This window comes from Lemur catta, chromosome 2, assembly GCF_020740605.2.
Source record: "Lemur catta isolate mLemCat1 chromosome 2, mLemCat1.pri, whole genome shotgun sequence".
Classification (NCBI taxonomy): domain Eukaryota; kingdom Metazoa; phylum Chordata; class Mammalia; order Primates; family Lemuridae; genus Lemur; species Lemur catta.
The window spans coordinates 55767563-55789025 of record NC_059129.1 but is presented as its reverse complement, the minus strand read 5'-3'; the positions used below and the strand labels follow the sequence as shown (position 1 = coordinate 55789025).

The 21463-nt window shown below is 40.2% G+C and overlaps 1 protein-coding gene across 1 annotated transcript; it reads right to left on the bottom strand.

Moving 5' to 3' along the window:
- Positions 1-1328: 1328 nt before the first annotated feature.
- Positions 1329-12882, bottom strand: ADGRF4 (adhesion G protein-coupled receptor F4). Its single transcript, XM_045542133.1, has 8 exons — positions 12796-12882; positions 11903-11957; positions 9272-9423; positions 7230-7481; positions 5019-6398; positions 2937-2978; positions 2412-2471; positions 1329-1376 (listed from the first exon to the last, which is right to left on the bottom strand). The coding sequence occupies exons 1-8, from the start codon at positions 12880-12882 to the stop codon at positions 1329-1331; spliced, it is 2076 nt and encodes a 691-aa protein (XP_045398089.1).
- Positions 12883-21463: the final 8581 nt, after the last annotated feature.

The window sequence follows — 21463 nt, the reverse complement described above, 5'->3', positions numbered from 1 at the left end:
TCACGACAGCCAACCAAGCATACCCCACTGGCTGCACACAAAGCCTCCACCACGCTTCTCTTCTCTGGAATGGCTGGAGACAATATCCCCAGGCAGGGCCTCCTCCACTTAGGACGGTCTGATAAACCTAAAACAGGTGGTTGTCAAATTAGGACCTTCATGGAATGGCCAGCTGTGTTTTTAATAGGCCATGTGAATTAGTGATTCTCAATTAGTGACAAATGAAAGAAATGTTATAGGAATGTTCCATCATGGATGAACTTCACAGACTAGGAAATGGGTAGAGGTTGGGAAGTTGACTTTTTTTAAAGTTGTCCTATAAAAATCCAAATGTGAGGACAATCGATTAAGGGTAATATGCCTTCATTCTCCTATTTCCCCAGCACTTCACACATGCCAATCAAGGTATATGAGCCCTTTTACTCTCTCCCTCTCCCTGGGGCATGTGCCACTGTCCCTCAGTGTGTAAGATCTGTAACACGGAGGTCCCTTGAGGGTTCTTCCAATTCAGAGTGTCTTCGGTTCCATGAGATTCAAACCCTTGCTTTGTCGCATTGCTCAGTATATGGACCATGGCCCAGAAACGGAAGGAATGTAAAAAAGGGTGTGGCTGCTGCCAACTGGTGATTTAAAAAGCCCGAGACTCATCTCCATCCATGCAGAAAGGCCATGAAGCTCTCCACTGCCAAAGCTGATCATCCCTGCCCACCTTCCCCTATCACCCCTCAAGCTCCTGGCTGCCATTCTGTGACTTACTCTCCCCTTCGTGCTGCCTAATATTTGTTTCCCTCTGGTTTCACCTGTGTAGAAATAAGTCTCAAGGGCTGGCTGTGAGTAGGCAGCTAATTTGCCACAGCCTCACCCACACCCCCTTAGGAATGATTGTGGGCTCCTCTTCATTAGGAAGAAACAGGCCTGTTGCTTTGTGATTTCAATCAATCAAGTCTTCCTTCTCAACAATGGGGCCATTATAAGTGTCACCACTCACTGACAGGCTGGAATTAAGGTATGTGAGCAGTGTAGACAGCAAGGGTGTATCCTGTATCAGTGCAGGTGTGATGACAGTGTGCTCTACTGAGGACAAAACAATAAAAGCATGCTTAATGTAAACTGAGACGACATAGGTTTTCAAGAAAATGTACATATTTTCAGTTATGTGCTGAGTAATAAAGATGTTTCCATTCTCTGAAAGATCTGCCCCATCTTCCCTCCCACGTCCTTCCAGCATCGTGCGGCAGGCAATAGTGTGTTCACAAGGAATATTGAGTGGCTTGGTACAACTTGCAAGTGAAGTTTCTCCTTGAGTTTTTAATACTCACATTTCCTCCTCAACGATTCAGTACTTTAGATCCATTGGTTGGGCTTAATGATGCATTCTAAATGGAGAAAAAAGTAACAATGGTGATAAAGAGTAATAATACTGACAGAAAGGTATATATATTTATATTTATGATATGTCTGCCTAGAGATAAACATGTAAAAATGAGGACATGAAGAGAAGTTGACACAGCTACACAGAATTTAATTATCATATTTCACTGAATCTAACAGTGTAAGCTACATCATTATTTTTATGTTCTGCTAAAAAATAAAATTTCTCAATTAAACCATGACATGCTATTGATTGCAAGATACATTCCAATTTCAGAAATGTTTAAAGGTGAAGAAAATGGCTATCTTAGATTTGATAAACTATGGTACTAAAAGTCACACTTAATACTGGCTAACCATAAATGATAGTTCTCAATGTATCCAGAAGTTGTTTGTTTCTTTTTAAGGAAGTATCTCTAATGAGAATCTGTTGGTTGAACAAACAGCTTCCAATTCATATAGCAATGTTGGCAATTTTACTTGGTACCTTAGAAGACAGCCAGGTCCAAAGTCTTCAAGACCTGTAAGTATCTAGATACTCTAATCCAAGGGAATGCGGTTGACTTGAGAGAGAACTGAACAAGGAAAATGGAAAGATATTTTGATGCCAGTTGGTCCTAGTTGTGATTCTGCTCCTGATAAGCTGGGTAACATTGTGCACATCCCATATGTATTCGGGCCTGATTTCCTTACCTGTAAAATGAGTGGGTTAGACTAGAATCTCATTCCTAACTCATCTCTCATTTCCCAGCTCTTTTATGAATCTACAGTCCTGTGTTCATGTGGTACCTTCTCAATGGGTTCGAATGTCTAGCTGAAACACGTTCGATGTGGAAAATTCTCTTGAAGGGCATATTCTACTGACCTTCAATTTTAGCAGGATACTCCAAATTTACTGAGTGGAAAAACGAATGAATGAAGTGTGTCCTGTTGATTCTCTTTGCTAACAACTCCTGAGTACTAAGCTACATACGATATTTGTCTCTGCATAACCAATGACATTGACCCTCCAGTGTTGAGACGAACAGGGGGAGGCTTACCTCTGCTGCCCTCGATTTCCCCTTTAGTGAAGACATCCTCATCTTCAAAGCATCTCTTATCTAAAGAAGCAAGGACAGTGAGAAACCCCTCACAGATGTCAGAAGAAATAAAATCACCAAGGCTCAGATTTGTGTCCTGAATTTTTGAGACCAGAAACCCTGGTAGAAGCAACATCAAATGGCTTAGCATAGTACCTGGCAAGAAATACTACTTGAGTAAAAGCTGATGTGTTGTTATAACTGGATTTAGGATTAAGATTAAAATTGCAGTCATGGTTTCTGTTCCTTTCACCAGCAATGCTTGCACACAGCCATCTGTTGACTTGACAAAAAGCAAGAAATGAGAGCGTATAGTTCTCTTCTTTCCTCTTCACAGCTGATTCCCTGAATCATCCTCACAAACGCAATTCCCCTGGACTGTGCTCTCTGATCAAAACTGCTTCATTGTCCTGCTTCCCTCAGCTACAGGGAAACCCTCTACAATAAGAGAAACCCTCTACAATAAGGGAAACAAATTCAAAGTACCTTGTGATCTGAAATGGTTCCAAACAGCAAGATGAAAAAACCCTGTGGCAAAAGTCAAACAGAATCATGAGGGACAGTTTTTCAAACAATATCCCAGCTATGATTTTAATACAACTGTTCAAGATACCTTCTAGGGAAGTTATTGGACATTAGGAACTTTGGTTTCTACTGGCACCGATAAAAATGCATTGCTGGTATTTCCTTTGAGTCTACCTCCACCCTTGGAAGAGGATCACCCTCAGGGGAGTGTGCATGAGGGCTACTGACATTTATTGAATGGCTAAAGATGTAGGATAAAGTTTTCAACCTTAATAAATCCTTTTACTTTCTTCCCAAATATTGAGATAGCTGTTCTAACTCATAATGACAGTTACACATGTGATATGGAATCTTTTGATTCAAAATCACAATCAGGGAAAGTGTCTTAAGAGAATGAAACTTGTATGCTAGTCTACTTTGAGTTGGAATTAGGAGTCAGTAAATAGAGAACCAGGACCTCTAAGCTGGTGGAAGAAGTTTTTGCATAAAAGAAAGAAAGCTACAGAGACTTGTGAGGCCAGGGTCTCTTTACTATCTAAGGATAGTTTTATGCTGAAGAAACATTAATCAGATGACTAAAAATTTTTAAAGTAAATCACAGGAAAAACTTGCTGAAAGAGAAAGATTGTATATAACTAAATGTGTTTGGATACTTTTCTTTCTATAAAGAAAAAAGAAACACAAATGATCTGAAAAAGAAACACAGAGCAAAAATTTCTGGGGTTTAAGTTGCAAAGTATTACAAGAAAGAGGATGAGATCATTAGTTACCAGAGTAACTTCAAGAGTGGGGAAATTTATCAAAAGTCCCAGGGCTTTGGTTTAAAAAAAAAAAAAAAAAATTTTACTCAAAGTTTTCTCTTTAAAGAAATTCAACAAACAGAGTGAAATACATGTGCTCTACAGTTATTAAAGAATTATGAGTAAGATACGTTTAATTGATCTGTGGTAACATTTCTTTAAAGTCTATTTTATATTTTGCATCATGCTTTTTAACAGACTAATGGTGGCATGTTAAAAGGAATACTTTGCTGCTTTATTAAGTGGTTATATTTGTATTATTTAAAGCAATATTTGGAAAATTTTTTCTACAAAGGACCAAATAGCAAATATTTTTGGCTTTGTGAGTCATACAGTCTCTGTTGCAACTACTCAAATTTGCCATTGTAGCTCAAAAGCAGTCAAAGGAAAAATGTAAACAAATGACCATTGCTGTGTTTCAATAGAACCCTATTTACAAAAACAGGCAGCAGGCCACAGTTGCCAACTCCTGATTGAAAGCATAATTAAGAATATGGACTCACTAAATTTTCCTATTACTTATAGGTATGGAAAGTAGTCAAGCTAATGATAGTTTCTAAAAAGTGCAAGCTTAGTAGCCACAAGGGAGTAAAACAACTTTTAGAGGGACAATCTTGCCAAGGCAAGTCTGTTACAGTGGGAAAAGACAACAGAGATCATTCTAGATCCATGTCTCTGTTTTACAGATGAACAGGTTAGGGCCCGGAGAAAAGTGACAATCCCAAGATCGGGTTATATATGGCAAAATCTATTTCTATGAATAACAACTTACATTTATTTCACAGGGAATAGCGGGAAAAGGTGTGAGAACTCTTGTCTGGTTAACACCTAAAATGAATGGCAATGGCCACCTCTTCAGACTATGGGAAATTGCTGTTATTTCACTGAGTTCCAAAAACGCTGGAGAGAGGATAAAAATTATGTTTGTTTTGAGTCACAGCGTAGCCTCACACATCCCTGAGCAAAGAGCAGTACTCTTTAAGTGAAGGTTAACTTCTTCCAACATTGAAACTTTAGTAGGGATACAGGTAGATCAGTGAAGAAAGGAGGGAGATTCCCACCCAACCAGCCCGATAAGCTAAATCCCACTTGATAATCAATAAGGTAAGAGATGCCACAGCCAAATAGCCCTAAGATATGGAAGGAAATGGAAAGAACATTTTGTGTTCTATAGTTTTACATCATAGCCATTTTCTGTTGTCTAGCCAGAATAACACAGAAAAGTCTCCCTCTTGGGACTTACCTGGAAAGCATTGAGCACGGCAAAGATTATATGGAACGTCCAAGAAGTGCCTTCTACGAGAGTGGCTATTCCAAAACCCCAGGTCAGTCCCAGCAACGGGGTGAGAATGGCCACATTTTTGCTGATCCTCATAATAATGGCCACATCCTGAGACTTGGAACTGCCGATAGAGGGCCTCTGAGTGTTGACAGCAACAACTAAAACCACAATGAGATTCACAGCCACAATGGCCAAGGCTGGGATGGTAAAAGCTAAAAGGGCTTTGGTATTGTCCCAGTTAAGCCAACAGGCATCAGGTCTCACGTAGCCTTTCTCTGGCTCTGTGATAGCAACTGTGGTGACAGCAATGACCAACGGGCACCCGTAGCCAGTGGCAAAGCCAATGACCATCATTCGGGACTTCATCATCCTATGGAAAATGACCAGTATTCCATAAATGATGAGCAGTGCTTTGAAGAGCATCCAGAAAAACAGAGAGAGGTAAAAAAAGTGGCTGAAAAATGTCACTGCAACACACCAGTTGTAATCCCGAGCCTTTACGTGAAAGTTAGAGCCTATGATGAACCACACGTTAGCAGTGAGGAGCGAGACTGCTATGTTCACGATGCACACATGACGCATATATGATATCTCTGTCACAACCACCCGGGACCACACTGTGGCCTCAATAAGCAGGCAAAGAACCAAGCTAAGGATCGAGACACTGAGCCCAATGCAGGTGATATAGTCCAGGATTTTGTCCGTCACAGATTTGGGGGACATTAGAATAGAAAAAGACATCACCAGATTGGTGTAGTTACAGCGGCATTTCACTGTGTTCTTAACATCCAACGTTGTGTCACATGCTCTCTCATCCCACCTCCTTTTCCTGGAGTGCCAGCCCACACACTGGGCCCTGGTATTGTGGGATTTATTGATCTTTTCAAAGGTGAGTACGATTTCTTTCAATCTTTCAGGTAAAGCCACTGATAGGACCAGACTGTTTATGGGTCTGGGAAGACTCACATTTTGCAAGTGGGCCTCTTTCAGAATGGCCCCCAAGGTTGGGAAAGCTATGCCAATGGCTTGAGATGCATTCGGCCACAGTTTCCACAGCTCTTGCCTGGGAATTTCCACCATTCCTAAGATACCTTCTGTTGCATTCTTCGTCCTCATGGAGAAACTGAAACTTTTCTCAGAGGTATTGTGGTTGAGGTGAAACGCCTTTGTTTGAATGAAGAGTTCATCCACGATGTTCTCAGACTCATTGTGAATGCGGAGTTGCCTGGCAAACAAATTCACTGACTGCAGCAAATCCGAGCCGGCGTTTTTGTCAGGGATGAAAGCCCAGTTTGAGATGGCTGCAGTGTCGAGGATGTGGTTGGCCACTTCACTATAGCTCTGCAATGGAGAAAAGTGGATATTATCCTCAGCATTTGCACGTTATTGTACAAAGTCAATTGCTAAAATCTGAAATTTCTGAAGATCGAATTATCTGATCTTATTTGACATATTTCTCTTCAAACTCCCTGTGTATTATTAACAGAATCCCACATGACTAAGGCTGCACAGAGGGAAGAAAAGTAGAAGAATGCAAAAAAACAAAAAATAAAAAAGCACCACACCCAAGGTTTACTGCCTTTATTATTGCACCCAGAGCAGCATCTCCAAACTGTGGCATGTCCAGCCCAAGTTTCCCATTTGACATGAATGACTGTTTGATGGAGGGTAGATTCTATGGTAATCTAAGTCTGAGAAAGACTTCATGTCATATCCCAATATCCCTCCTCCTCTTATAAAGAGTTTCAAAGTTCATTAGGACATTAAAGGCTCTGAAAAGTTCCACCATAAGGAAACCGGCTTAACTTTGTAACTTACTACAACTGTTGTCCCATACAGATCTTCCTTTAAAAAATGGAACCTCCATTAATATTTTTCACAACAGTTGTGTTCCACAGAACATCATTTTGGTAACACTATTGTAGACTCAGTCTTGCTCACGGCCATCACCATGTGATGTTCTTTTGAAAATATTAAGTATGTAAAAAAAATACGTATTAAAAATGTTCTAACTTCTTGAAAATGTCTATAAACTAGAATGAATCGATATCCAAAATTGAAGTCAAATGCCTGCTGTTGTTATTACGGTTGCTGTAGTTGTATTATAGTTATCCTGAATGCAAGATTTGAGATAAAACGTTATCAGTTTTTAATGAAATGAACAAAGAATACCTTCATTTTTTCTTGGGTCACATTATCAGACAAGTCTGTAGAAATATTTTTTAATAACTGCACTATAAATGCAATATTCCCAGATGTGGCTTCTGATGATTTCACAACATCAATGATGCAGGCATAATCAATGGGGCAGTGTTTGCGGATTCCTTGAGCTACACTCTCAATGGGATCTGGAGATCGAAAGTCAAGAAGGTGCAGAGGTATCCATGCTGATGCTACAGAAAGGCTAGATGCGCCATTTGAGTCCTGTTTAAAAAAAAAAAAAATGTTTCATTCAAAATGATTAGGTATCTACCACGCATCACACCAAAGGAACTAAAGGCACAAACAATCCACATGGGGAAGACAAATGGAGAAGCAAGTGGTCCTAAAAAGTGGTTTCGATGGGGAGGATAAGTTGTGGTCACAAATGGACAGGGATTCCACCAAAATTCCCACAAAGATCAGGATATTGACCTTTTCTTGTGGAATTTTCTTTTAGGACAGTGATTTTAACTCAAGCACTATAGCAACAATTTTCTACAGAAATGTAGGGAACGAAGAGCTACATGGAATTTCAGGGGAGAGTGGGTTTGGGGGTTGGCAGAGCAAACAGAATGCTAAGGAATTGCAATTTCAAAAAGTTGAGTTTACTAATTAGGAGAGATAATTTGCAAACTTCCTGATACTTGTACCTACAATCCCTCAGAATGTGACTTTGAATAAAGCAAAGCAATAATTTATTTCTTTTAATTCACTTTTGAATGCCTCCATGTTGCAAGGACTTCTTCCTGATTACCTATGCCAAGTGTAAAGGAAAACAAAAAGTCTCAACTCCTATGCAAAAGGGAAGGTCAAGCCTGAAGGCTGAGTCATTGCAACACTCCTTTCCAAATGACTAGCTGTTCCTATAACAACATTATGCACTAGCATTTACTAGAATTACCCCCACAAATCATAAGGAAATTCTTTGTTGGCCTCCATTAAACAAGGACATGCAAATTGTAACTTTGGTTCTGTAGGCTAAGTCTAGCTCTTAGAACAAAGATTCCACACTAATCATGTTGATTGCAAGTTTATCTTCCCAGATGCTGAACAGAAACAAGACAAGATTAATCATTCTTCCAGCTACCCAGGGACATTTACATAACTGATTCTTCCTTTATTCTCTTTTTCTCTTTAAACATTCACCTTATCTTATGTAAAATGTAGGTCTCCTGAGCATTAACTAAAGTCTCATAAGAATGTAACCGTTTGCTTCACTGCCCACCTTAAATATTGAGTTCCCAGATTCCTCTTCAGAAAAAACAGCCACAGATGCACCTATGGCGGTGTTTTTCCTGGGTGCATCCTCAAACTTTGGCTTAATAAGCCTCCATGAATTGAGATCTTTGCCTCAGTCACTTATTTTGGGTTGTCATAAATGACAGCAATTGCACCTGCAATCCCTTTGTAAAATCACTGTTAAAATTCTAGGAAATGCAGAGATCCATGTGCTTTAATGAAATTGGAGAGGCGATAGAAGGAAATGATTGCTAAGTGGAAGGATATGAAAGAGGAGATTTCAATTTTAACTGGAATGTGTTGTATTCATTCAATTTCTATTCCCTCTATATCAATCATGCATCTCTCCTTTCTTTTGGTCAAGTGGTTGAAAGTATGGAAAAGAGATATCAAAATAAATTTGATTCTAGATGCATTTAGTTAAATTAATTGATTAGCACAAGATGAATATAAATCCACCTTTAAAGATAAAACTTAACTGCTTAAGCATCCATTTACACCATAATGTAAATAAGTTTCAGATCTTCTTTTTTTTTTTTTTAACCTTGAGAAAAGATTTTTTGAGGGAGAAATAGAGAGAGTGGGGAGTAGGGGGGAAAGTACCTGAGAGTTTGGGTAAGGAAGGAAGGACAAGAAACAAATTTAACCTGCTCTGTAGATTTTCCTAAATCTAAGTCTGAGACTTATTATCATGCTGAACAGATCACATTAAAAATGCCTCTGCTACCTCCTGGGGGGTGGCTCCTGCTGCCAATAATTTCCAAATGCATCACCTTGAAGAGTGTCTCCACAGAAAGGCTTGTACATGTTTCAGTTGATTTTTGCCACTGTTTTTTGTTACATGTAAATCCTATTTCTCCACGAAAGTGCTTAGCACAGGGTTGGCTGCAGTTGGAAGAAGAGACGCAAGGTCCCTGGCATTTTTCTGTAAAGGATAAAAGAGAGCAAGAGCAAGCCTGATTAGCATTTCTACATTCTGAAGTGTGCATCTAATTCATTCTGGGGATTTTCGGATTGCTTCCTGAAGGAAGTGACATTGAACTGGGTCCACAGCAATGAGTAAGAGCTGCCAAGTGGACCGTGAAACTGGTTTCCAGGCAGAGTAAACAGCACATGGAAGGGGAAATTGCAGGTCATTCAGAAAAGCTAGTTCAGAGAGCCTGAAGGGGGGAGTGGCAAGAGATAAGGGTGGGAAAGACAGCAGAGCTTAAGTCATGAAGGGGCTTGAATGCTGTGCTAATATGGGAATTACCAGAAAACATGATTGGATTTGTTTCTGAAAGAAAATAGGCAATAGCATAGAGCGGGAGTCAGTAAACTTTTCTGTGAAAGATCACATGAATGGAGCTGCCAGATAAAATCCAGGAAGCCCAGTTAAATATTAATTTATTTTCATACACAGTTGATTCTCATTATTCACAGGAGTTATGTTCTATAAACTCACCGTGAACACCAAGTTAGCAAACGCTGAACCATTGCTCCTACAGTAATATACGGTTAGATTCCTGTGAGCTTCTGCTCACAACATTTTCATCAGTTAATCAATATATGACCTTGTTTTAAATGTGTTTCTATTTTAATATTTAAAGGCACCTTATTTAACATATATTGTTGATTCATTAACATTGAACTCATGGACTATAGCACTATAACTCATGCCTGAATAAAGCTTATCTAACACATATTTTCTCCATAGAGAACATCACAGCCTTCTTTGGCTTAGGAGCACTGGACAGCACTTCAGCACCATGTTTGGGGCCATTTTAAATAGCAAAATCACCAACATAAAGCAAGCAAACTGCCAAGAAAAGATGTGGCACTACATAGACTGGGAAAGGACACTTGTGCATAGTATGAAAGCTGGAACAAGAAAGCAGAACATCACTGTGTCCAGCCTCAGCTGGGAACATGTGCATCAGGCAATTTCATTTTTCTGTTCCTCTGTGCTTGTCTGTGAATGACCACAAAAGCACTGTGAGTATTGATTTAAGGATTACAGTAGGTTTCAATGAGTAGGCAAATTTCCAAATTCAGAATCAGCAAATAATAAGGGTCAACTGTAAATGCCCAGATAAATAACAGATAATTTTTTAATATACATATGATTCATGCAATATTATTCATTGTTTTTCTAAAATTCAAATTTAACCAGGCATTCTACATTATTGTTGCTATTTGCTAAATATGGCAACCCTAGACAGAGGATAAATATTTTCAGCTTTACAGGCCACATAGGTCTCCATGGCAACTACTCAACTCTGCCTTTGCAGTGTGAAAGCAGCCAAATGCAATATGTAAATGAATGGGCATGGCTGTGTTTCAATAAAACTTTATTTACAAAATCTAGTGACAGGTCAAATTTAGCCCATGGGTGAGAGTGGATTGACTTGAGACAGGTAGTCCAAAAATGAGGCTGTTGAAGCATTCTCAGGAAGAATTGCCTTATGTAGAGGCAAGAAAATGAGAAGTAGGTGAAGATGCTGAGAGTAATTAGGGTGTTGAAATCAGTACAATGAGGTGACCAATTGGTTGAGAGTCAAGGAATATACCCATGTTTATGGCTTGGAGAGCTCTATGGATGATGCCATTTACTGGGAGAGGAAACAAGGGGGTTTGCATCTTTCCTTGACATCTACCAAGTATATCAATTTCTGCAGGTGAATGAACCAGAGTAGTTCCCCATTTCTTCATCCATATAGTTTGGAGGTGATGCCACAGTGTTGTTACAAATATTGAATGAGACAGCACCATGTACAACACTTAGATCTGTGTTGTGATAAATGCCCAATAAATGTTAGCTACCTTTCTCTCCACCCTCCCTTCTAAATTCAACGTCTATATAGAAATATATTTGCCACCAAAGATATACCTGGCCAGACTGTGCAGAAGCCAGTTATCCCCACTATTTGGGTGAAAGCCACGTGATTATTACTACTAATAATTACCTTCTTAGTTTACTTCTCAATTCTCGAGACCAACCAGTCTCATCACCATCATACCCATCCTACATTGCTTTCATTGACCTCTCAGCACCAGAGTGTTGCATACATTTAAGCAGTCCAAAAATACGTTGAATAAAGGAATAAGTGATTCTTGTCCTCTTTCCTTTCCTGCCTCCTGTTAGCTCATTAGTTTGAACGGATTTCCACTTTGAGTTTGAAAATGGACACTTGCCTACTATTCTAAAGCACATGTGAATATTTGCCAACTGGCTTCATCGACTGTGTCCTTGATGATGGGATAATTGTAAGAAAATCTATCAATGCTGGCAAACATGGAAGACTTATTAGAGATTGTTATTCAGTTGGAAAACCTGTGGTCTGGGGACGTGCTTGCAACACCAATGCCCTTCCTTTACTCTGCCCTGCCTCCAAATGGGTGAAGACCATTCTGTCACCACATACCTTGTATCCTTCCAGTCTTGGGTTTCCCTTCAGAATTACGAAATTTATCTCCAACCTGAAAAACATAAATTCCCAAAGGTCCTCTTTACTGTGGGACTCTCCTCCCTCATCTCAACTTAGTCCATGTGACTATGAAGAGAAAATGTGTTCAGGACTAGGAAGAAAACTGCAGCAGATCCATATGCTGGTATTGCAGGAACTTGTTGAAGAAAACATGGATGAGAGCATAGAGAACATGCTGCCCTCAATGAAGGATAGAACCTCAATGGTGGCCACTTGGGCTCTGAAAGTAAAGTTGGATTTGGTACATCTTTGGGAAGTGTAAGTATCCAAGGAGAACACAGGGATGACAATTATACCACTAAGCTATTCTCTGACTGTATTAACTATAAGGGTGAAATGGAGCTAATGTGTTCCACCTGATACTGCATATCCTCAGAAGGAAGAAATGAGCAGATACTAAGAATAATCACTAGGTCGTAGTAGTAGGATCACAAGTCTTTTATGCCTATAAAGGACTGTAAATATTATCTTTTAGAAACTTCATGTATATATTAGAAAAGTAAGACTCAGAAAGGTGAGACAACTTGTGCAACTGGTGAGAAGTAAAGTTAACATCTGAAGCTAAATTGCTCAAGTGCCAGGCTAGTACTACTTTCTTCTTTCAACAGCTGGCTGTCTGCATTCTCTGTGGCTTGCAAAGTGATTATTCTACTGTACTGTTCTCCCCAGGAAAGTCCCTGCCACCTCTCAAATTTTCTTTGTTCCCTTCTTTAGAAAGTTACTATCAGCAAGAGCAAAGTTGTAATCATTTGAAAATTTATCAGAAATCTAGCCATCTGGGGGAACTGAGGAGTTTCTCTTGGGACCACATAGGAATGGATCAAACTTACTTTTATGTGAATCTTGGATCTATAGTAGGAAGAGTCTGTGGCCAGAAATAACATTAAGCAGCAAATCATGGTTGCCTGGGACTTCATTTTCACACATTAGGATCTTCACCTGCAATAGAAAAAGAAGGTAGATCCAGCTGAAGATGCTGGGTACTCTGATATAGTCACACAAATCAACCTGCCCCGGGAAAGGACACCAATATCTGCTTTTCAAGTCAGCTAAAATGTAAAAAAAAAAAAAAAAAAGCAAATAATTTCTCTTTACTGTTGACCTTTCTATATCAGAAGACAGGAATGATGGAAATATCAGGAAATATGTATCTTCACCAGAGCATCATTCCTTAGTATCTAATCCACAAGTTTCTTTAATAGTAACATTTATCAAGAACTTCTACTTGCCAATAACTGTTCTAAGCACTTTCTTTTCATAAATTCATTTAATCCTGTGATGTAAGATACCATGACTAACTTCAATTTATCAATGGGGAAACTAAGGCACAAAGAGTTGAGCAGCTATGAGCCCAAGGTCACTCAGATATAAAGTGGTGGAGCCAAGAGTTCAACCCAAATGGCCCAGCTGGAGAGCCATTCTTAACGTCTGTAGCAGGGTCTCTCACTGATAGTACTATTGACATTGGGGCTGAATAAATGTTGTTGGGGACTGTCCTGTGAATTATAGGATATTTAGCAGCATCCCTGGGCTCTACCCAACAGATACCAGTAGCACCCCCACTCCCTAGTTGTGGCTGCCAAAAATGTCTCCAGCCATTGCCAAATGTGCCCTGGAAGAGAAAATCTCCCCCAGTTAAGAACAACTGTCCTACAGCGCACTATCTCTCTAGGCACATGGAGACAAGTAACTTAAACTGAAATTAATGTACACAATTATCTGGATTGTTGAAACAATATTGGAACAAGCACCAAGACTCCCTCTTATAGATGGATGAACTACTGTACAGAGAAACTAGAAGCACAGGAAGATAATTCTCTTTTCTTTTTACCATATCTTTGTTTCTTGCCTTTTTCTTGATAGTTCTACCTTTCAAAGCCAAATCTCTAAGAAAATATCATTATAACAGTTGAGATGTATCAACATCATCATGATTATAACCATTATGCTATCCTATAGGATGGAGGTGATTCAGACCCCTTATTGGTAACAAAGTTCCTTAGAATGGTTTTCTTGGATGTGCAAATACAGCAAAATGAAAATATCATGGATTTTAGAGTTAACAAGAGCTAGATTCTAATCTTATCTCTACTGTTGATGAAGTCTTTGACCCTTACTGCGCCTATTTTTGCATCCATTTCATAAAATGTAGATGAACATTCATTCTACTACCAACCAACATCTATCAAGTGCCTCTTATTTGCCAGAAATTATACAAGATTCTGGGGGAACATACATAAAAGATGCTTTTTCCATAAAGGATGTTCAGTGGGAAACACAGACAAGTCAACCCAACAGTGAAAAGAGACATCACTTCCACATTGCACCTAGTGAACAAGGCCAGGCAGAGACTAAGCCATCAGCAAACGTAAATTCCCTTATGCTCTAGTAGAGATTAACTAACTCTAATCCATCCAGGCTCACAAGGCAGTCTGTGTCCATGGAGCAGACAAAACTCACTGATCTGGCATCAGACCCTTCCTAGATGGAGTCAAGCATAAGATGGACTTTCATGAGTCCAATGAGCCTTCAGCCAAGACGACAAGCCACAGGGACTTACAGGAATACTTCCAAATCCTGAGTTAAAGTTTCTAACCAGCGAACAGGAGGTAGGTAATTTGATTTACAACACTATCTTGTAGAGCAAGTCTGAGCAGGGGAAAAGGAACATGGCAGAATGACAGAAAGTGTGGTAATGGATTTGCCTAGGTATGGGGATTATGTGTACAGAATGCATGATCTCACAGTGTGGGTGGAAAGAAGTTCTCATGTAGGCAATAAATTGTTGGATGGGCACACTAAGCAGCTTGCCATATCAGTATTGTTTAGGATAGATTTTTAACTGATAATCACAAAAGAAAATACCAGAAGAATCAGTATAAACTGTCTTAAAAGTATCCATATGTTTCACATATATAACCATGGCTTTCAAAAATGTTTGACCATGACACAGTAAGAAACAGACCTTACATTATAACTACGTAGGTACAGACATACATACGGGTGTGTGTGTACATATACATATACACACACACACACACAGATACATATACATAAAAATGAACTATGCATAATTTCTATATTTTAAAAAATTATGTAAAAATACTTATCCTTGCTATCTACAAAGCAAGACACTCTGATATGTCCAATATTTTTATCTTGTATCCCACTCTATTCTATTTGACATTCTCTCAAATGCTGGTTGCCACTCACTAAGTTTAATTTGCAGGCCCCTAATGGATTGTAACCTGCAATTTGAAAAACAGAGATATGGACTATAAGATTTATTTTGATCATCAGGTTGAAAATTGTTCACTTTTCTCACTAACTTGTCACTTTGATCCTTTCTCTTTGCTATTCTTCACAATTATACTGAAATCTCCCTCCCAAGGTACATGTAGCAGGGACAAAAGATACCCACGTTTAGGATCAAATAATAGGCCTGATGCTGAGGGTAAACCCAATTCTTCTCCTAGAGGACCTGATCTGAAGTGGGCGAAGGAGCGCCACAGGGAGGCGTTTATAAACAATAGCACCGCTGTCTGAGGCTTTGGGGGAAAGGCCACTTTTACTGTTTATTGTTTTCAAGAGTTTTGCCTACAGTTAGAAAGTCTTCAGGTAGTAGAGGATCCAATAGCCATGGCATTTTCTGTAGATTATTATGCTTTTGGTGGAACATTATGAAATAGTGATACATTTCATACATTCATATGAACTAAAAAATGGTACTAGCAAAACATATACATCTAATATAAAACATAAGCATGATCATAAGACAGAGAAACTTTAAACTGAGCACAATAGGCTGGAGAGTTCTGGTTAATTGATTTGCTACTTGATCATTCATGTTATTATAGTCTGGTGTATATATAACCTACATACCACTTGGGATGATAATTAGATGGCAAATTTACTTCAGTTATGACAAATGTTGGGAGAGAATATTCAATGACATTACCCAAGAGGAGTCATAGCATTCTTATTTTTGTCCAGTTTGATTGGCAGAGATGGGTCAGATGTTTTCAGGTTGGCCCGGATTGGGTTGTTTCTCTCCTCACCAGGTAGAGTTGAATGAGATCCTTCCCAGCAGAACTCAGATGTGGCTGAGGCCAGAAGCCAGAGTCCTCTGTAGAGCAGAGAATGAGCAGAGCATAGGGACTCTAAAAATGGAGAATTAAAATATAAAAAACAAACATTGGCAGCATCATTCATCCCCGGTGGTTGATATTTTATAGACCTGAATGGTGGAAGCACATGTTTTTGACTTACCAATGATAAAGACCTACTAATCAAAGTGAACTTGGAGTTTTCCTGAATTCCAAACTAAAAGGTTTCAGCACATACAGATAAAGTACCTCTCCAGTACCTAGCACATGTCTATACATAGTAGGTTATCTCTCGAAAGAATGAGAAAAAGAGCAAGGATGCAAACTCTAAACATTAAATTGAATGTGACGAGAGGAGTGTGGATTGTCCAGAAGGACATTAACAAAACCTGGGCAGTGTGGACAGAAGCAAGTTTCAGTTGTGGCCTCACCGGGGGCTGGCTGAGGGGCTTTCCAGTGTCTAGAGAAGAGTGGGTGGAGCCACTGCCAGACCCTATCCTACATGGAGAATCCAGAGTGGTTGCAAGTCTACTGTACTTAATTACCTTTATACTGTTTAATGACTTCTGGTTGTGCATCATGTTCAGTTTATCAACAAATTGTGTCTTCATAGATCTTCAGCCTTTAGAAACCCCCTGAGTGTGGTGTCAGAAAAACACGTGGTTGGGAAGATCTCTACCACTTGTTTGCCAACCATTTGTAGCAGGCCCCAAAAGTTAAAGAAAATAGAAGAAAAATTTAACCCTGCCGACATTTGTGTACACTGACAAATTTTCTTTGAATTTGGGAAATCTGCCTGCTCTACTAGGCCAACGATATAGGGTTTGGTGTCTGCCATGTGTGACCAAGGCCTTCTGTCCTAAAATGGGTGCACTGGTGCACTGGTCTCATAAAAGGTAAAGGGTTTTCATGGTCAAATCAGTTTGGGAAATTACGGGTATCATCACCACCAACAACACACACATACACACATGCATACAGAAAGTTCTGAGAATTTTTATAGTAAAAAGACTATTTCACCCAGGTTTTACCAAATTCACTCGATGATCAAAAATGCTTTGGGGAATTTAAGGCTGCCATTCCATGACAATATGTTATCTTGAAGGGAAACACATTAACATATCCAGACTCATGCTTCACATGCACTTTTGGGGCATCTACCTAACGCCAGTCCCTGTGCTAACACGTCCATAGGAGCCCTTTACATCGCTTACACGAAAGCTTGGGGTGAACACAAGGGGAGAGGAGGACAGATTCAGAAATGGAGATTTAAAAGGAGGAAGAGAAAACAAGATGCAAAACCACTCTTGCCTGAGGCTATCTGTGGCAATGAGGTACATAAAGAGTTATCTGTCATTTAAACCCCTCCAATTTCCATACTAGTCACCTGTTAAGGGCAGTGCCACATCTTGTTCCCAAGGTGCCTGTGAGATCACTTATTTCAGAGAGAAATGCAACTAAGCCAGCTAGAATGGCAGCTTCTCCAGCCTGTAAAAGTCATCCCCCAAATGCCTCCTCCCCCTTTCCACTACCATCCTCTTTCTGTGTATGCTTATAAAAGTGTGAATTACTACCATCCACCTTTGTTTTTCACACAATAATGAACAGCAATTCTAGGCTGCCAAATGCAAGTCAGGCTCCTGCACTGACATAGTCATTACAAAGAGAAAAAGAAAATAACATTTGCTGGTCTCAGAGGCTGAAAGGAAAATGCAGCTAGACCCAATGTCCTAGAGGGAATGTTTCTAAGGACCTGCCTCCCCAGAGAATTTGCAGTAATCAGTACCTTGCACACTGCTGCCTAAATCCTAATCACAATGGGTCCACAGAGCAAAAGATTTAGTGCTCTTAGCCTCAGAGACTGAGAGAAATTAGGCCACACCTAGTGGAATAGACAGAAAATAAAATAAAATCAGGTTGTCGTTAGTCAGAAGGTGAACGAACACCTGACGTTTCTCTGTCCTCGGCACTCAGCAAGTGATAACAGACACTCAGGAAACATTTGCTGGCTGAGTGGGCGAACGGGGAAGTGGTCCTGCAGAGACTGATGGCAGCATCTGAAGTTCTTGCTTTAAAATCATGAGACAACTTTTCTGTCTTAGAGGTGCAAGTGAGCATATTTGAAACTCTGGATAATTTTGGAAGCTGATGATTTAAGTAGAAATGCACCCTAATGTCAGGCCGACTGTGGACCTCCTCTTGTTGTACTACCTGGAGCCATATGTAAAAAAGGATTGGGAGGTCCTAACTAGGTTGAGCAAGAAATAATGCCACGCTAGCTTAGAGATGTCTGCATGGGCATGAGAGGGTGGCAAGACAATGCACGCGTCTTTTTTCCAAAGTTGTCTCAAGTCAGAACTGATAAAACACTATTTCCCTGGACAGACCCATACAACTTCAGCTATTCTTGAACACCATCTCCTATTTATCCTATCTTCCCTCTACATTCGTAGAGCTGAATTTCTGAATGAGTTGGAATTCAAAACAACAATTAGTCTGTCTGGGTACTGGAGCTTATTTCAGAAACATGCTAGATGGAATGGTAGGAGATGACTCACACAGACCGAAGTACTTCCCACCCGTCTGAACATGCGGAGTGAGGCCTGGCATCAGGACTCCCAAAGAAAATAAAAAAAAAAAAATCAGCCAGGAACTATCAGCGTAGTCAGTCAGGAAGGAATGCATCGGAAGGTGTGATCTCTCCAATCTCTTCATGCAAAACGCCCTAAGGAGAGTGGCCTGGGAATATTTGTACACCAAGTGAACACTTTCCCAAAGAGCTCTGCACCGCAAGGTGAGAGGGAGGGCCTGTTCTTACTCATGTGCGAACCTTCTAGGCGGCAGCTCACCTCATGCTCCTGGGCCAATGCCACTGCCCGATGAAAGCGACCAATGCAGGAAGGTTAAGTGGAGGGCAAGGAACTTAAGAGTGAGGTAACTGGGATTTTGAGGTGCGCGTGTGTGTTTTGTTCTTCTAAGCCTAATTCCATAACTGTGTGTTCTATCTACTCCAGCAGTGTAATTAGAACTCTGACTATAACATCAGACGGCTAAACGAGTTGTTTTTGTTTCTTGCCTTCAATAATAGAATCTATTCAGTCACTCTTAGCGGTTCTCCCTTGCCATGCATGAGGCTCTTCATACAGAGCTTTAGAGGAAAGAAAAATATAAAAGTTCTACTAGAATCAGAAACGTCTCATCCCTGGCTATTTTATATGGCTTCCAGCCAATCTCTGTGTAGCTCAGTGTCTTTTCTAAGAATTAGAATCTGGATCCAGAGCTGATAGGTCTCAAAAAACATAATTTCAGAGTTGAAGGCATCCAGACATCTCACCAACTATCTTGATACATATACAATTTTAAAGAAATTGATAGTCCCAGCAATTGCCCTGCTCCATATAGAAAGCTCATGGAGCGCTGACATGGGGGAAAAAGCACCTAATGACACATTTTAGAGCTCACGATTGTCCTCAGAGTATAAGGAGCATAAACCTTCAGACAGCAAACCATTGGTCCCTCAAAATCAGGGAGATGCCTTTGCAAACAGGTTTTAACAGTAACTAGAGGAAATGTTTCCTTTTAAGTCAGTATAAAGAAAGCCTTGTCAGGCTCACTAAAAGAAGAAACTACTAAAGAATGCTTTTTAGAAAACATCCAGCTTTACATTCAGTCTGAAGGATGGGAATTGAAATTTATCAAGTGAGGGGACAATGCAGGGACAGTGCGTCTATTTGCCTGTCAGGGTGCTTTGCATTTTCGCTCCTAGGAGTGAGCAATGAAAGCCTGACAAATGACCCTTAAAGAAAAACAAATGTAAAAGAGCCTTAGGAACTACCCCAACTTCGAGCCAGCTAATTTCTAAATAATGTCAGAGAAGATTCCTGGAGAATCAAGCACTCCAGAAAACACCACCATAAATCACCCCTTTTCCCCATTCTTGTATATATGCAAACACAATCCTTTCTTCAATAGGAAAAAGGTGTCATGGGACAGGTACTCACAGCATCCAGGAAGTAGATCTAGCAGCCCAGAGGTGGAGAATCGCCCGGCAGGAAGGTCTGCGCTGAGCTCCCGGCATCGTGCCCCCCCATTATGTGCACCCACCACACTGGCACCTCCCACAGCCCCCCTTCAGTGGCCGTGGTCCTCCTTCCCCATTTCTGAAAGGGACGTCCAGGAGGCCCCAGTGAGAACCAACTGCCTGTTGTGAGAAGGCGGCCTGAGAACTGAAAAGCTGCCGGCAGTTTCTAGGCTTGTGCAAGGCTGTGATTCACTCCACAATGGGTCCGGGAAGCACGCCTAAGAGAAATTACAGGTTTCTCTTGTCTGCAGCAAATCCATTAAAGTGACTCACTTGTTTGTCCTTCAGGTCTTCATCTTTATCTTCGATGATCACATGAGACTCTGTGTTGCGTCTACTGCGCTGGCGTAATTAGGGTGATAAGATGCAAAGTCCTGCCACTGTCCTGGATGATTTTTAAAGGTTATTGCTTTTTTTTTTTTTTTTGCCCGTACTGATGTTGAACTTGGAGAAAATTAGCTGATCAATTGATCAGTAAATCATGATCTAAGCCCTAACTTAGCACTGTAGAGATTTTTGGTTTTTTAATGATTGGGACAAGGATTTCTTATTGAGACTCTACAGGGCTGTGGGTAATTCAAACACAGAAGACACAGTCTCCACTTGCGGGAAACTTCATGTGATCTGGCTTTGGACGGGGTTGGACTGTTCCGCTCACCACTAAATAGTCCTGCACATCCCAATCCTGCTGTCTTCTATTTACAGGCCTTCCTTCCCCAGAGATCTAACACAAGCCCCCACGTAAATATTACCGGGAAAAATGCTGACAATAAGGAGAAGTGAGAGGCAGTTTGGATACACATTTTACAGCAATGGAGGTCATTTATGGAAATGGGTCAGTTCCATTTAGGTCAATAGTTAAGTACTGGGTAGTTTGGGAATTGGAAAAGCCAGTAACAAGTGGTTGTGTAATCAAAGGACTTTATTGAACATATTTACTGACATATTCTATACACAAGGCACCTCGCTCTGCACTATGGGTATACAAAAGTGAGTAACGTAGTAGCCCTGTGCCCAGAGGTTTATAATATTGCCTGGGAAAACAAAAAGACCAAAAGTAAACAAACAATATAACATAGTAAATAGTAATGTAAAGTGAATTGCACTAATTATAAATATAGGAAATCAAGTAGGGAGAATCAGCTCTTCTGGTTGGACCAATCAGGGGAGACTTCTTGGAGAAGGCAGAAAGAGAAGCAGAGCTCAGACATGTGTGCAGTGAGTAGAGCCCTGTGATGTGGACCCTTCTCAGGCAGGGAACTGTGTATTGTGACCATAGTAACCTTGGATGAAAGGCTCATTCTATGGTAA